Raw genomic sequence first — 18,508 nt, forward strand, 5'->3', positions numbered from 1 at the left:
CTCAACTAGAAGTGAGAGCATGGTCTACATTTGTGCTCCCGAGTTCCCATTTTGAGAAACCATGCAGAAAAACAGCTGCATATCCTTTCATGTCCTTCTTTTGTTATTAAACATTTACATCTTTGATTTCAGTTCTTTGCCAGGTTTCTTCCTTCTTACATTTGGATTTCTAGTGAAGCTTACAGTAGTGCTGTCTAAATTTATAGTGGATTACATTGTTTTCTGCAGGAAAAAGAGAAAGAAATCCAGTGCAGAAGTACTGAGAATTCATGTACAGAATCATACAGTATGTAGTTTCTTTGTGTTCTGCCAATATGTATTTCAGTTTAAAATGTCTTGAGGCAGGTTGGGGCTGCTTCAGTAGAGAGAGGACCAAAGTATACAGTATATTGGCTTCCATTTTGCTGTTTTTGGATAGTCAGGGCTGCTTTCCATTTCCTACAATGTTCCAATATAACTAAATTGCATATACTCTGTAATGGAGGCTTCTGAGACCTGAGGCTTCTGTAAAATGTAAAAGAGCAAAGTAGTATTTATACAGTGTAATATTTTGATTTGCTAATGAGCTGTGAGGTGGGTATTATCATGAACTACTGTGCAGCCAGAAAGGTTCCTAAAACGTTCATCGACTTACTCCATCTCTGAMTCATTGCAGATAACATAGTGTTTAGTTTCTAATTAGACTTATTTTGTGCTAATTCTTGTAAGCAGTGTAAGTGATTGACGTTCTGCATTTCAGTGGTGAGTGTCAGAGCAGCTGACTTCAACTCCATGATGAAGCGAGCATGCAGCTGCTGAGAAAAGCAAGTCATTTGGAGGAACTGATTTGCAAGATTAACCCGTACTGATTGATATGGCCTGGTTCTGAGGGGAAGGAGGAAATAAGGCATGTAGTCTTGAATTAGGCTAATCATATTCCAATCCTAAAAGGATTAAGAGAGAAATGTTTAACTGAAAAAAAAAAGAATCCCATGCATAATATTTCATAAATTATTTACTTTGAGTAGTCTTTCCATTGTGTATTTCTTAGGATAGCAGAAAGCGCTTACAAAACATTCTTTCTCTTCTTCCATGCCTCAGTCCTGTGTATTTAAAATGCTGGCGGTTTCTTCTAAGACTGATTTTCTCTACTTGTCTAAGCAATAAGCTTAACCTTCAAGGCAAAGGCCTGTGAACTGTTTCTTGATGGAACATACCAGAGCAGCATAGGCATCTTATGTGGCTGAAATTATTTTTGATTAATTTTTGCTAGCATTTTTTGTTTGTTGCTATCTCAAATTGGTATTTTTGGTAGTGCAGTTCTACTCTGGAAATCTGCAAAGTAAAAATGCCAGTGTGGTATAAACAGACTCATTGAAGCAGGTTTGCCTGTTGTATAGGTTAAGATACATCTCCTAACCTACAGATCTACAGTCAGGTTCTTACTTCTACAGTCAATCCTAAATGTTAAGTTAGGCTTTCTGATTTTGTAATAGTAGTTGCATCAACCAGTAATAAAGACTGTGCCTATGGCTCTTAGATGGCATTCYCTTAGTATTGAGTTTTTCACAGCCTTTAAAGCTTTATGCATTTCAAGCATTAAAAGTATCTTTAATTAAAGGTAGAGTAGAGCTGTTATTGTTACATGGGATTGAAAAAAAAATGGCTATGGTAAGATCTATCCTACGCATTAACGTTACAGGCAAGAGGCTGGCTAAAGTGTGGTGTTTTCTCAGGATGATCAAGCTGTGGCTTGCCATAGATCCCATCTGCCCTCTCAGGATACAGTGCTAGAGGCCCTTCTTGGAAGAAGGTCCTCAGGTGATCTCTCGGCATGAGATCGCCTATGGAGTATCACTGGAGAGGCAGATGGGACACATGACGGCAGACTTGGCCTAGTCAAGTTTGGCAGAAAACAGCCCTATGGGATAGATCAGTCAATACGGGTCAGAATTCCTGTGTGAATGGAGCTCCCTGTTGATTTCCTCACCCACCTCGGCGTAGATCTTAGTGCTGAACTTCCAGAATTGCTAGGCATGCACTGGGAGCTGCAAAGGATGTGTTTTAAATCATAAAGCAAATGAAGGTATTTGATTTTGTCAGTGTGCTTTTGCCAGCCAATGATATTTCCTGCAGACTATGTAAATAAAGCTCTGTTTTTGCTTTGTCAGTAGATGTTGTAGAGGTTTAAGTTAGACTTGGAAGACTTGACAATGCCCTAGCTAATAAAGTAATGAGTAAAACTCATGAAGTAAGAATGACAATGCTTAAAAAAGGAAGATGTAGCGTAACTCAGACCTCTCATTTATATTCCCTCTGACCATATTTGTTTTTCTGTTTCTCAGAAAAAACAAGAAATGGCTCTGGACTCTGTGAAGGCATTAGGAAATTTGAAAACAAGATTGTGTGGCATAATCACTCAGTTGACCCAATTGTAGTCAATATATTTTAATTCTTTGACATTGCAAACTGCTCATGCTTTATTACACTGAATAAAGATCTACTGCTTTCTTTGAAGATGTAACTTCTATTGGACCTCTTTGGTAGCAAAATCAGGCTTKCTACAGATCCATGTCATAGATGAGGTCATATTAGCTTATCTTTCAGTTAGAGTATTTTTTTTCCACTTTCTCTTCCACCTTTATTCTGTTAAAGTTGTACATCTGGCTTTTTGAGGACTGTACGCGGTGAAAGGACTAGGGGCATTAAAAATAGAAGCTTTGGATCTTTTTCATAGTCAAACTAATTTTCACATCCCCAGTGCAGTATTTTATGCTACCCAAGGAAAAGGACATTGTTTGCTGTACTTGAAATAACACAAAACCTATTCCAGCTCTCCTTGAAGCCAGAGACAAAATTCAACTTGCTGTCAGTGGGAATTTGAAAGAAACCCATGATGCTGCTTCTGTCAAAGCTGTGAGTTCATGCGTATGTGCCATGCATACAGTCCAAGCTAGAGATGATTCTCCTTTCTGTTTTCACTATCACTAATTCCTGTGTTGTTTTCTTCAGGGAACCTAGAAGTGGTTGGTCACTGAAAACAGCGGTGACAAGGATATGCTGAAACATTCTTTTTTCTCCAGAAAAGTTGAAGGGTGGCCTACAAAACGAAAATTGGCCTTTTGTAGAAAACTACTGGGCCTCATTGCTGCATAGGACTTTGCAGTCAGGGCTCACTGGTAAAGCATTTGCACTGTTAGGTCAGCAAAACATTGAGGGAGAAGAGGAGGAATTGTGAACATTAGGAAGAAGCAATCATACCCTATCTATTTAAGTTACCAGTGTGTCCTAAAACAGAAGCACAGTGAAACTTAAATTTTGCACATAGAGATATGTCATCCTCAACAACAAAGCTTATAGTTCTTTTCTAAACTAGTAGGGGAGAATATAAGCAAGCTTGCTATTACTACCCCTCTGGAAAAATCTTGTATACTGTATGTATCTAAGCAGAGGAGTGGGGATGAGGAGCGTCTTCCAAGTAATCACTCAGTTACCATCCAGAGCATGACTTCAAAAACTAGAGCACACTCACTTATCCAGAAAGAAATGCATAAGGATAGTTCAGCCCATGTCTTTATGGTGCTCTGAAGAGTTAAAAGGTCATGTGATGGTGGTAGTTAGTACTTCTATCTTACTGTAAGCAAAATGCACTGTGCTTCTGTCTGTTTTCAGAAGAAATTTATCTTACTGCTCTGCTTCTGCCTTAACATGCTCCCTAGCTTTTAATTCAAAGGCAAAGTGTTTCATGAATATCTGGACCAGAAGAGAGAGCAAAAAGTTTTCGAAGTGAAACTTTGGAAGAAGAGGGATCTTTTGATACATCTGATCAACAGCAATTCTGTACTTCTTGCTGTCATAGCATTTACATAGTTCAAAGAGAAACTATGTTCCAATTTTGGAGGAAGAGTCCCATAAAGTTGTTACTCCGGCGTTATACTTGCTCCAGAGAAAGATGTAAAGTGACTGTATTTCTGCCTTCTCATATTTTGGGTTTGTAGCAGAGCTTAGGGAAAGGAAGGACCATGTTCTGCTGCTGCTGTACAGAATGGGGTGATTCTTTCACTTTGGAAGGTGAAGAAAGTGACAGCTACTGTTCGAATGTGTGATAACCTCTAAACAGTTGCATTAACGAAATAGTGTAACATGAATAAGAACTGGGCAAAGCAGAAGTTGAAAAGTAGGAACTTGAACAAAGAAGTATCTGTCTTCAGAGTGAGTTTTCTTGTGGGCTTCTCTGCAGCAGGATCATAGAACCTCTCTTGCACTATATGCAGCTTAGTGTACCTGAATAGACATATAAAGRACCCTGTGGTGAAGCTTCTGCATTGTTATGGCTTGTATGAGGAAAAAAGTGTATAGGTAAATGCAGCTTCCAGATACCCACGTGGCAGGAGAAAGAAATTTCTCATGTTCTGTGTATGTCAGATCATCTCTGCAGCCATAAAGAGCCTTAAGGCCTTGTCAGGCATTCTTGCACTTCTCAGCTTATTGTGTAGCACCTTAACAGAGATAAGAGTACTATTAGATCCTCCAGTTTAGACTCCCTGCAGTTACTTGGTGCATGGAGTTTCCATTACAAATACCCTTTCACTCTGTAGCATTAAAGAACTTGATTTGGTGAGGTTATCTATTTGCTGCTAATGGCAAAATCTGACTGCAGGAAAAAGATACGGTTTTGGACTATGGTGAGATACTACTGATGTATAAAACACCTAATACCCTCCAAATGATGTCTGCTGTAGAACCATTTCACAGTATGTCTAGCCTTGAGATTGGAAAATAATTAGTGATTTGGAGTGATCAACTTCAGGCATCTTCAGAGGGATCCACAATCACTGGAAATTGCTGATATGTTATTTAAGGGATTGCATCTTTTAAAAAATCACATTGTCCCAAATTTTGAAAATTTAAGGCTTGCATCAGTATTCATGGGAGATCCAAATTCACTGACATTTAATGAAAGAATACTTTTATGGAAAGCACTTCACATTCACWGTAAATGCTTTTTAAAACACATCTGAAATGTATGTGCACATTTTACAGTTAAAGTTACCAGTAAGGCAWAACTTAGCAAACTGAAGTAGTGGAAACTAGGAACAAATATGTCAGTCTTCTGCTGCTGGACCTAGTTTGAATTAGACTTACATGGTGTGGGAATTTTGAACACATAACACATCACTCCACCACATGCTGTGGTCAGTATCTAATCACAGAATCATGGAATGGTTGAGGTTGGAAGGGACCTCTGAAGATTTAGTCTAACTCTTCTGCTCAAGTAGGGTCACCTAGAACATGTAGACAGCATCATGTCCGGGAGGTTTTTGAATATCTCCAGAGAAGGAGACTCCGCAACCTCTGTGGTCAACCTGGTCCAGTGCTCTGTCACTCTCACAGTGGAGAAGTTCTTCCTTATATTCAGGTGGAGCTTCCTGTGGTTCAGTTTGTGCCCATTACCTCGTGTCCTGTCACTTGGCAGCACTGAAAAGAGTCCAACCTCATCCTCTTGACATCCTCCCTTAAGGTATTTATAGGCATTGGTAAGATCCTTCTCAGTCTTCTCTTCTCCAGGCTGAACAGACCCAGCTCTTGCAGCCGTTCCTCACAGGGGAGATGCTCCACTCCTCTGATCATCTTTGTAGACCTACGCTTGACTCTTTCCCATAGCTCCGTGTCTCTCTTGTACTGGGGAGCATAGAACTGGACACAGTACTGCAGATGTAGAGGGGGACGATCACCTCCCTCGACCTGCTGGCAACACTCTTCCTAATGCACTCCAGGATACCATTGGCAAGGATAATAATAAGGAGAGGTGGAGGCCTGAAGTAGCAGGGGTACTGCAGACTCAGGCTTGTGCCCATTATGGGCCCATGATAGTGCCTGATTAGTAGGGTTACTTGTTTTTAATGAGCACCAGCCCTCATACAGCTGTTTTTGAAGGCAGAAGAAACTAAGTATCATACGCAACCACTAAATATGATTTAGAATATGCGCTTTYAACAGTGCAGTCACAGGAGATAGGAGAATAAGGAATGTTGTTTAAAAACAAATCATAAGGATTGCGATGTTTTAGGATAAACATGAATGCTAAATTGATAGAGCATGTCAGCAGTGCCTGCTTATGTAGGTAGATTGATGCAAACAGTCTAAAAATGGCTGTGATATGCGTGGGATAGACCGGCCCGATGACCACTAATGATGGAGGATTTGGGTCCTCCTCCAGGTGTGTGAACTGAGTACACTGTAGCACAGGCTAGCAGGATTTGGAAGCAGAAGATTTTTACACATGCAGGAACCAAAATCTCTGCTTGTATAGACTGGCACAGCATCAGTCTGCTCAGTACAAGGTTATGTCAGTTTACATGGTGGATGATTTGGCCTCTGTACTATACATCAAGTGGTTTCTTGGTCTCCCTATTGCTGAAGTACAAAGGTAACCAGTAGTGGGAAAGTCTCATTAGGTTTTACGTTTAATTTTGTTAATAATGTGTGCAGTCTGAATCAGTAGTGCCAGCCAGTGAGGTGTCTGTATATCGTAGTGGAAATGCTGTGCTCAATCTCATGTCCTTTGCTGGTGCCACTGAAGAGGAGGAGGAGGCAGAATCATCTGTGAGTGACAGTGAGAAGGAGGGGGACAGTAAGAAGCATTACATCCAGGAAAATAGAGAGCACTGGCAATTTTCTTGAGTGCAGCTCAGTTCAAAAAGTTCAAAACTGCTGCTTAAAGGAACAGTGAAAATATTTTCTATCATTTTCTAGGGAATGACATGACTTGTTTACTGTTCCTTGTTTATCTGCTCTGCATGATATGTCACATTTATCAGTAAAACAGACTGTAGGGGGTAACAGTTTATTTTATGATTTTAGTTTTTACTCTGTGTATTCTGCATATTCTGGCAGAATTCATATATACTCACATAGCTTTTTCTTCTGCTTTTAACAGCATGTCTGTTTCAGGCTGCCCCTAAAAAAATGATGTATTAATCTGACAAGATGAAATCAAGATGCACAAAGAGAAGATACTAATGACTATTCTACAAGGTGTTCAGGTATTTGTAATTTCATTATTTATACCAGTAACTGATGTATGATTTGTGGTACTCTGTGTTTTATGCACTTGAGGACTTAAACGAAACTGTTCTTGTTAACTCATGAAAGGCGATGATAAAATGATAGTAATGAAAAAGTCACAACAATTAAAGCTGTTTAATCAAAATGCCACCATGCAGCTTAGAGATGAAGTTGTGATTAAAAGCTTACTGTTTAAGAGTTGCAGCTTAAAATTGATAAAATAATACATATTTATATACATAATAAAAAATCAYATGCTTCTGGATATTCAGTCATTCCTGTTAGTACAATAGACAGTAAAATTTGACTTAACTATCTCTGGAACTGTAAATAAAGCAAATTCTTTCTTGAAATTCACTGGAGCAAAATGAACTAGCTCTCCTCTGCTGCTGTACCAATTCAGCACCTGAAGAAGGTACTATAAAACTCCCAGTGATCTTGGGAGTAGTGAATTAGATCCTAGGAACTACATTACATGTAGGTTAGGTTACATGGAGGGCAAAATTCGTTTTGGTGCTGAGGAAAAACAGAAGGTGCTATGTACCTCTGGTGATGCCTCAAGGATTTCAGTGAGATTTAAATATATAAATGTCCTGTTTAAGTTGAAAGAATTTYAGGTATTTGCAGTGTAGAAAAGGGACTTTCCATTTAGGTAGCAAGAACAATCTAGGAAAAAGTTGTAGATTTCTGGATTATAGGAAGACAGATTTTTATTCAAGTAGTATACACAGTGAAAAATACAGTTGATTTTTTAAAGGAATCTGTTTAGTCTGTGTTTTGCATCTCTGAAGCAGAGAGCACAATTGTGTGATTGCTTTTCAAAGCTCCTTTTGAGCAGGTGATGGCAAACATGCTACAGATGTGAAAACTTGGAGCTTAATAGCGAAGTAATTATATATATTTTTATATTATGATAATAATGTAGAGATATTGACTGTACATTATAACTACGTACATTTACTGTAAATTTATAGCTGTGATCAATTAAGTTGAGCAAATGGGACTGCTCACAGGCTTAAAGGTAAGTTAGTTGTCTTGCAGACTATATCAACACAAAGTACATTCAGAGAGAACATTTTACTTTTTGATAATCATTACAGTCTTATGTGTTACCTGTCACAATCATTAAATCAGTGTAATTAATATTGCAAACTATTGTTTGTAATTAAGTATTTTAAACAAAACCACAGAAACAGAGTTATCTCCTAAGGACATATATTTAACGTGTATGTCACTAATACATGAAGAATCACTCTTGTTAAATGTTACACCATATGTGACTGTCTGAAGAGCACATATGAATAAACAGCAGTCATTCTGAATATTTTTTTAATTCTTGAACTACACAATGTATCAGGTTCCAGATATTTGTTCAAGTTTGTGTTTTATTATGTGTACATTCCAGTGGTTTTGGCAGTGTGTTTGGAGATAATGTATTGCTGTTTTCTTTCAGATTTTGCTGCTAATCTGTTTGTTGGCTCTGTGTAGATTACTTCATCTGAGTGAACCTCAAAAACTTGTATACAAAATTGATAGTAAATTCCAGAGCACCAGATTGTCTTACACAATGCAGATATAAGGCATGGAACCAGAGAATGATGGTGGAACATTAATAGCACTTTTCATTTCACTATTTCATCTTCCTTCAATGTTTTTTTTAACATGGGTCCTCCAGTACTGTGTCCTAGATTATGTCAGTAGTGAACACTTCCTTGTCTTCCAGGAGCCTTGAATCAGATCCCTGGCCATCAGAAACATCCTCAGTCTTTCTTTGGAGTTACACTTGTCTCTGTAAGAACAGGAAATTGCTGTCAAAATCTCTTAATGTAGACTCAGAAAAGGTTTCTGTTCAACTTTGAAGAGTGATATTATTTTCCCATAAGAAGATTAATTGTATATAAATAATTTCAACTTTTAAGGCTTTTTAAAATAAACATATTTGAGATTAAAACTATTCAGCTGATCAGTTATGCAGTTCCTTGAGTTAACACTCTAAGACAGGASAAATGATCCTTATACAAATTTTATTGACAATAGATAGGAAGAATATTGTCTGAGAACATTCTGTGACCTGAAATTAAACACTAATTCTGTACCCAAATTTGGAAAATTGGTGGTCAAATTAAACATCCAGTGTTTCAGACTTGAATCGCTAACCTTACTTAGTGTGCTAAAAACTCATAGTTGTGGGAAGAATAGGCTTAATTTTAACTTTCAGCTTGTGATCATCCTAGCACATCTAATTCCCTCCAAAAMCAGATTTTCCCTTTGCACTTTTCAAAACTATATAACTGAATAACTGTGAATAACAAGCTATGATAGGAAGGAAGATTTTTTTTTCCTTCTTTCCTAACTAGAAAAAAATTACAGTTAACACCCATTGTGAACTTCTCTTATTTCTAACAGTACCTCGGTCCACTATTTTCTAAATAAATTATAGTGTAAGAAAGCTACTTATAAGTGTTGCTGTGTTCAAGAGATCAAAAATTTTACTTATTTTGGTTTTCATAAAAGTAATACTCCTGTTTCACAAATTTTCTGTAATTTTGGGACCTGAACAACTTGTGATCACAGTCACAGATATTATCACAGTCAGTATTTTCTGAAAGATGGTAGCATTTTAAAAGTAACTTTTTCTAACTAATCTGAAAACTTTGTGAAACTCTGAAAACCTTCGTCCTTCTCATTCTCAAACACTCTGCAGTAAAACAGGATGCAATATGGGAATACTTTCATGTTGGAAATTCCTAAACTTGTCTGAGATGTTGTTTTCCTTGAAAATGTTCAAAAAAGATCAACTAATTTTTTTGCCTTTTTCTTTCTTTTGTTGGGAAGTGAGACATTCATGGGATCTGAGAAGATAGTAGTGGCACATACTGAACAGTATAATGCAATGTGGGGACGGAAGAGAGTTTCAGATGCGTATGAAGCGTGACTTATAGTGACTCATAACTGACAACAAAACACCTAAGAAGAAATGTGAGCCAGGATGAGATGAAATGAGACAAGCCATGAAAGAAGAGGTAGATTTATGAGTTACCAGCCTACGGATGGAAAGGGAAGATATATGAGTGGAGAATGAGATCATAAAGCAGAAGTATGTAAAGGGAAAAGCAGGCAGTTCAAAGAACAGATCCCAGCAGGCTCTTACAGATAGTAGGAGGATTGATTTAAGCCGTAGGAAAATGAATGTTAAAAATGATACAAAGGTGGGTTGAATTCCAGCCCTCAGAGGGGTTTGATTTTTTTTTCCCTCCACTGCATTGCAAAAAACAAGAAAATGACAGTTACGATGACCCTCAGCCTGAAACAGTACACAGAAAACATGCCCCTTGATGATAATTTCACCTAGCTAAACTCTCAGAAATATGCTTTCAATTTTAGTAATGAAAGGCAATTTCCAGCATTTTAAGGAAACTGCTGCATTGCCTAAAATGAGAACCAGAGACAAAATTCTCACCTTCAGTCTGAACAATGCAGTAGTTTTCTTAAAATGTTAAAATTTGCCTTTCATTCCTGAAACTTGAAGTATGTTTCCAAGAAACTGTTCTTTGTGCTACAATGCAGCCAAATCATTTCTTATGGATTATAAGTGGTGGAATTGATTGCCAATCATTCAGATTGCTATCTGAATGAAATTTCAGTTGCCACAGTTATAATCCATTTCATGATTCAGCATTTTAAAATTTTAACTTTCAGGCTACTCGCAAGATATTAAATGGCACGTGCAGATCTGTGACACCTCTGTGTTCACGTAGCCCCCCCACCTCTTCCCCCAACACCAAATTTTTAAAAATACTGTGTTTATATCGTTTCTGGGCTATTAGGAGGGTCTTTTCAGAGAAGCTTGTTTCACAGAAGTTTGTTATTTTGCTAAATCTGCAGAATCAGATTGGCATTCTTACGAGAAAACTTATGGTGGAATTTCTTCGTATGTGTAATTCTGATAGGAATAAATAGGAGTTTGGAAGGGACAAGAGAGTCTCAAAGATCTAATCATTTTGGCTCCTTATTTTCACTAAGAATACTATAGGACATCAGTGCTGTCGGTCTGATTGAGTTAAAAGTCATTAGACTTGATAAGTGACAGAACTTTAGATAACCAGTATAGCAGTTTTACCTTTGTTGAATGTCATTAACTTGTTTAAAATTGAATTTTGAACATAAAAGTGAACTACATTAAAAAATAATTTAAAATATGTTACTCTGAAACTGTATATGTGGCTAGTTAGTTCTGTGTGGAAGGATTTGATAGTTTATTTTCTTAGGAGAATGACAAAATGCTGAAACCATTTTTGATCAGTTTTAGCCAGTTGGCTCAGACAGGATTTGGTTCAGCTTTAGTCTTTCATTTTTTACAGTTTGTTGAACTGTTCCTGATCATTCAGTCGCAGAGCTTTGCAAAGATTAGGACTTAATGCTATGGATACCTCTTTTGGAAAGGCTGGAACATAAAAGCCAAAGAGTGACCCCATTAGCTTAGAGAAGTGATTCATGCAGCAGAAGGATGGATTCGCCATCCATTTGGTCCCCTGTCTTCAGCGGTGGCCAAAACTGAATGCCTAAAGAAATATATTAGAATAAGGAAATTATATTTAATTTTACCAAGTACTCCCTCTGTGTGCAGCCAGAGGTATACTAAACCAGGCATGGTTTCTGTGTATTTAGTAACTCCAGTGGATTTCTCTCCTGTGAACTTGTACAGTCTTTGAGCCCTTTGAACTTCGAGCATCCACATTATTCTCAGGCAAGGAGCTCCACTGCTTAACGAACATTCTGTGAAGAACTACTTCCTTCTATTCACTTTGAAGCTACCTCCTGGTAGTGAAAGGGATGGAGGATACATCAGGGAATCTTACAGCAAGGCTGATAATGGCTTATTAAGATTCCAGTTTTGAAACATGATTCATTTTTAAAAGAAATTAGGTTTGTGTGGTACACTGAGTGCAACTAAGTAATCCAGGACAAAGCAATCATGCAAGCAGGAAACAAAATAACTGTGAACCTAAAAGGTCTTTACTTCAAGAGAAGTTACTTCTGAGCAGCCATATCAGTTATAAGCATGAACATGGTAGAGCAGAAAATCCCATGACAGGCATCAGTTAAAGGAAGTACTTAAGCATATCTTTAACTCCACTGCCATGTTGCAGCCGAAGTATGTGTCAGGGGATTTTGGTGAATCTGGGTCATATTCTTGAAGTATTTCTGTATTTATAAAACTGAATTCTGCTGAAACATGTCTCATGTATTAAAATCATGCTTAAACATTTGCTTGAAAAACACCATGTGCTTTCAGCTGTGTTAACATTTGGTGCATGTTACCAGATTTCCTTCCTTTTGTATGGAGCACTATTAATTTATCCAAACAATTGGGTTATCATTGAGAGATGTTATTTTCAGCTTTACAGTGATAGAAATGGGAAGTTGAGAGGGAATGTGTGTCACAAAATCTGCCATTTAAAAAAGGTGCAAAGAACAGTCATCAGTCTTTTCCWTATTGAGACACTAGAGCTCTCATTGGAATGGGTTAATAAATGCTTAAATACTAATTAAATAAACAAGATCTGATAGACTTGGAGAGTTGAATTGTCAAATTTATCACCTTCTAAAAGTTAGGCTTTTAGGCCTAACACATATGCTATTTTATAAATATACCTGTAGTTAATTCAGTTAGGATTTAGCCAGAAGTCACAAGGTTTGTTTAAGGTGAGACTATTCTTTGCTGGACATAATAAAACACATGATGTACTAAATGTTCCTACCGTCTGTATATATTGTTGAACTCTTAGATTAGAGGATGAAATGAGTGGGCAGCAGATTTATCCATCCTTCAGTGGGTGAAGGGCAGAGTTGGAAATGATGAAGTTGCAACTGCCCCCACTGCTCTTTGCTTGCAGACCCAGAAGTRCTTCATAGCATTTCTGTTAAATAAGAACTCCTTGTCCTGTTTGACAAACGGCTGTGTTTTTCAAATACACTGAGMGCTTCAAATGGAAAGCAGTGTGAATAGCACAGTATTAAAATTACTATTTGCTCATCAAGTTTTGCAGACTTCAGAACAAAACCAAGTGATCAGCCAAATGTACTTACAAAATCATATCATTGAGAGACTGATTTAACTAAATCAGCTTAAAGTTTAGCTGCCTGTGGGAGTTTTTCCTTCCTTGATTTCATTTTGAGAAAGTTTTTTAATGCAAATAGACTTTGAAAGATTTAATCCACTAAAGCTGAACTGTCTTACATGTCCGATCTTTTTKGGGGCAAATTATTATAGTAAACGTAATGCAACATCACATAACATAACATTAGTATTCTTAAGCGAGTATTTTAGCAGGGAGCCAAGTTGAAACTGGGGACAAATTGTGTATATATTTGCTCATGTGTATCCTGAATTTCTTTTGACACTTGGAAGAAAACAAAATCATTTTTTTCCATGTTGCATAGTATGTCACTGAAAGTTCAGGACCAGAGTGTTAGAAATTCTCAAATGCTATTTAGTCAGCAGAATAAAAGAAATGAATTTCAAAAATGCTCAGCACTTTTGGCACTGAGCTATTCTAAATATTGGATCATAAGAACCAAAACAGTAACTAGTTGATGCTCAGCTCTGTTGAAAATCTGACATCAATGGTGGGCTTCTACCCCTGAAAAATAATAAAAAATAAGCTGTTTTGTAGCTCTTGGCTACAGTTGTGTTTCCCCAGGTAATACAAAAGCTATGATACAATGCAGAATATTTTAAACAATACAAGTTTCTGTTTTGTTTTTGTTGTTGTTGTTGTTGTTTTTTGTTGTTATTTTCTTAGAGGAGGACAGTAAAGGGAAAGGAACCACCCCCAAAGGAATACAAGCCATCATAACAGTGGAATAAAGACAGGAGGAATGAAGGTATAACAAAATACCATGGCTGATGCATGGCTGGCAGTGAAAGAAGGAAGCCACCAGAGGAAGTGTTGAGAAGTAGCTCATGGTGGTGATGCCAGGAGAGGTAAAAGGTAGGAGTTACTATTCTCACAGTTGAGCAGAAATCAAAAGGAAATTGTTAGGATCAATACATACAGAAATGCTATGGCTCATCAAGACATCATAAAAAGATCTCATAAGCTATTTTTATGAGATTGGCATGGGCCAGACATTGCCAGATTTGTTATATGAAAATGATCACTGATTGCTGCATTTTCAGATGAAGTAAGAAACTGGTTTATTTCTACATCAGATTCTCAGAATACTGTTTGTTAGCAAAAAAGAAAAAAAAAACACCTTTAAAATCAGTGATTTTATGGATCTTCCGGTGACCTTGTATGTCATCACAGTTAGTACCGATACAATAGGCATGTCTTAATCCAGAATACCTAAGTAATTCTGTCTGCTTGCTTTCTTGAAGCTGTTTACTGCATTTCAGGCAGGTTAAAGCTCAGTGATTTTTTGGCTCTTGGGACTGACATTCAGCTTTCCTATTATGTCATATTAAAGGTTCTGTCAAGTTTGAAAATCATCCAAGTTAAAATAAAAACAGTGTCTATAGAGAGGGAGGCAATACAGTTTTCCACCCTTATCATACGGGAAGAGAGTGGGAGAGAAGGCAGGGTAAGACTACATAAGGCAGTAAGTAAAGCTACCTTAGTCCTTTCTTTAACTGGAAAGAGGGAAAAGGTATTTATGTTTTAGAGAACAGCCTATATTTGTAAATACTCAAAATCCTAATTGATTTGCTGATATTATTGACAGACGTCGCAAACGTTCCAAGGCACTGACCAACAATTTACAGTAGTTCTGTTTTCCTTTGTGAAGATAATGAAGCCACCCATCAGCTGTGTGGCAGACATTAGAGCTGTACTGCCCTGACTACCCTGTCCCCGGAGACCAGCGGCACGGCAGGAATGATCTACCTGAGCAGCTGGAGTAACTGCGTGGCAGAACTGGGGCTAGAATCAAGTCTTATCAATCCATTAATGGTGAAGTTGTATACGTTATGGCTGAGGAGGGCGAAGGCATATCAATTATATGTAAAACCCCTCGTTCAGTGTGATATACAAATACAGAAGAGAAAGTCATTACATGCGTGGAGAAAAAGGTACAACTGTGCCAAACACTGCACAAACACAGAATAAGGGGTAATCCTCACCTCAGCACTGTTTAGGCAAACTATATAAAATGGATAGAAGTCTGCTATAAATTTCTTTTAAACCAAAATGCAATATAAGCGCTATCCAAAATGAGAGAGATTTAAGCATGCGTCTTGAACTTCTTCTTGTATCCAGGCCCTGTATTAGCTAGAGGACMCCTTTTAGTCATAGGCTTACTCTAATAGCATTTCTGAAAACGTGGTGCACATTGCATTATTTCGAACTTACTAAAACCTCAGATGGTTTGTACAGTATCCTCCTTCTCTATAAATAATAATAGCTGCCCTTTGTCCTCTGGAAGCCCAGTAAAGGCCCTGGCAGGACATCACACAGCCTTTCTGTGTAACTTGCCAGCTATTTGTGGAACTCTGCCGTGGTGTCACTGAGAAACAGAGTTGGAGGTGACAGTTCAGATTTTGCATCCTCCTTCCGGAAGCCATTTCAATTATGCAGCCAGTTATGTATCTTACTGTGCATTTATAGCTTAAGCAATCATTTGCAGATGAAAATAGTCCTGGGCACAGCAGAGATGGACATAGAGCAAAGACAAAGGTACAGCTCTACTATTGCTTTAAGATACCAAAATTAGATGCATGTTTACTGGGTTTCTGTTTCAGTAAAAATATTAAAAAGACTAAATGTGAAGATGATCTAGTTCAGTAAAGATGCAATTTACAATGATAAAATATTTATATGAACTAATACCTTCTTAAGTAGGTGCTATATAAAAACAAAGTAAAAATTTCCATTCTCTAGTTAATGTTAGTTATTGTCACTTCGATTATTAAAACTGAAAAATACTTTTTCAGTTATTACTGTTTGCTGAGTTTTTTCTACTTAGATAAACATCTAAGTTCAATTAATTTAAAATTCTCAATTTAGATAATCAAACTTTTTCTCTGCTTAGATAGAAAGTTAAAATAGAGATTGTATAAAAAGTAGGCATACTGTTTTCACCAAGGCATACTGTTTTCTGATGTTTGTCTGTGTTGTACTATACAGGAGCAAACATTTAGTAGCAGAAGATAACAGACACCAGACTATTGGAGATTTTTCTTAAGTCTTCTTTTCTTAGGTAGATGTCAGGTCTCAAGTAAGCTGTTTAAACTGAGGGTATAGAGTCAGCAAGCGCAAGTGTCCTATCCTGTATGTCAGTGGATTAGCTTTTGTGCAAAAGAGTGGTTTTCAAACTTTTTCAGTATGTGACTACTAAAAAAATTCCAAAAGAAGAGTGGCTATTTAGAGCCTCTTAGGTCTCTTGAAACTTAAGGTTAATAGACTTGCAGCCAACACACAGGAATTTGTTCTCCAAGCCACCTGTCACAGAGATCATTTCTGTCCTCCATGGTCCCCAGAAGACAGGTTGCAAAGTGCAGACCTCTTGCCACCCAGCTGGCTCAGTAGGATAGGGAAACTCTGCTCCCTCTGACACAAGGAGGCAGGAAGATGTGATTTGCTAGGCTCCCACAAACATACCAGCATATAGACCAGCACAAGTAGCTTTTCTTCGTGATGGAATGGGAGACTGGATTTGAACAACAGGTACACTCATTGCAAGGACTTCTATTYGCTTTTGGTTTTTTGGTGACTTGTCTGAGGTGATTTCTTCTGGTATATTTCTCTGAGATGTGCAGGACCACTCACAAGTGTAGTTTTAGTCATTTGCCTAATCTTCAGGCCATTCCTGTGTTGTGTTCCTGGTGAAGAGTACAAAATACACTGCATTTATCACATGCATTGCACTTTTCAGGGCAGGAATGCAGTTCAGGAGAATTCGGAGGTTTAATTGAAAATACAAATAGTTTTATTTGCAGTGCACTACTACAATGATGCTTCATACAATACATGTGATAAATATTGTAAAATAGACACTAAATTCAGTGTAATGCTCTGGAAAATGTATCAGTGTTTCAGGTGAAAGCAATACGTAGCACAAGATAGTGAAGAACAAAGATGATCTTTTTGTAAACAGAATTTTCCTGGATTTTAGATACAGTTTGTGTTTTTGAGAGTTATACCTATGTTAGTGATACATGACTTGATTCGTCATATAGTTTACATATTTCATCTGTACCCTTGGAGCTGCATATGAAAAAATGTGTCTGCCCTGAGGATTTTTTCTCATAAAGACAACAAAAATCAAATCTGAAATTAAAGACTTCTTTAAACTTTGCAAATCTTTCACTGTTCTGCTGTTGACTTAATGAATGCTCAGGGCAAAATTACAATGACAAAGTTGATGCCATTGAAAGGGAAACTTGGGTATGTTTTATAGATTGTTTGCTTTGCTTGCTTATTTATGATCATGCAAACACTGTGTTTTTGGGAATATGAGAGAAATTTCTAAAGGTAACTCTCAGAACAAAGAGACTTGTTTTACATCACTGGTCTTCGTGCAAACTGACTTTTCTTGACTTCCMTCTTAGTGTCTGCTGTTGGAGTTATAGTGTGAAGTTTGCAGCATGTAGATCCCCAGGATAGGTGGCCTTAGTCACAGGGGTAGATTCTGTGAGAAGTAATAGTGTCAGTGGACTTCAGGGTTGATAAAAGCCACTATTATTATACAATTATATATTAAATGTTACCTGTATTACCCTCTCAGGACAACAGTCTGCAGCTCCAGAGAAGAAGCACATGGTGTAACATGAAGAAAATGAAAACATATTTAAATAGAACGTCTCCAGGTTCGTCTGGGGAGAGATTAAACCGGCTGGAATTCAGCCTAAGTCTTTTATAGGTGCCTGCGCTGATGAAGAATTAACAAAATGAGAGAGCTAAGGGGATATGCTTAGCTTGCTATTTTTCCCTCAGCTGGTAAAATCTAATATATCGTTTCTAGTATACTGTTCAAATATTGTGCCTTGTTTTGTTTTGTGTTTAGTTACTTTGAAAAAATAATTAAAGACTTCTTTTCTTTTCCTGCTGATCTTGGACAAGATTTCTTTCAGCAGTGGTCTAACTGGCTGGCTTAAAATGGGAAAAAATGCTGTGAAATACAGCATATAAATAAACAAAAACAGGCTTTTTATGTGTTTGTTCCCTCCTAATTTCTTTCTCTGATGATAATCTCAGTGACTATTTATAACTACATGAAAACAGTGTCTATTTGCACAAATACCAAGAAAATGCATCTGATTTAGTTGTGCATATGAAGAAAGGGAAATACGTAAAATAATTTTCATGCTTCTTGCTAATTCTTGATTGAATCCATTGAATGTTGTTACTCTTTAACTAGCCCAGACAAAAAACCCAGGCTGTCAACCAAAGAATTCCTTAATGCATATTTCAGAGGATAAATGCGTAGAATACACTATCTTATTTTATGGATATATATG

General features: G+C 37.4%; 1 protein-coding gene across 18 annotated transcripts in view; it reads left to right on the top strand.

Annotated features, from left to right (window-relative positions):
- The window catches only part of LOC146595337 (uncharacterized), a 206,295-nt gene that overhangs the window by 143,118 nt on the left and 44,669 nt on the right, over positions 1 to 18,508 (top strand). For 17 of the 18 annotated variants that reach the window (XR_014895950.1, XR_014895946.1, XR_014895948.1 and 14 more), the window contains one exon: positions 6,920 to 7,025. Coding sequence is in view for 13 of the 18 variants with exons in the window: in XM_085305869.1 (XP_085161995.1) it covers positions 6,981 to 7,025 (45 nt within the window). In the remaining 5 variants the exon portion in view is untranslated. The remainder of the gene's footprint in view (positions 1 to 6,919; positions 7,026 to 18,508) is intronic. The other variant, XM_085305875.1, reaches the window with a different exon arrangement.

Source organism: Rhea americana, unplaced genomic scaffold (genome assembly GCF_003343005.1).
Source record: "Rhea americana isolate MKP2758 unplaced genomic scaffold, rheAme1 scaffold_228, whole genome shotgun sequence".
Classification (NCBI taxonomy): domain Eukaryota; kingdom Metazoa; phylum Chordata; class Aves; order Rheiformes; family Rheidae; genus Rhea; species Rhea americana.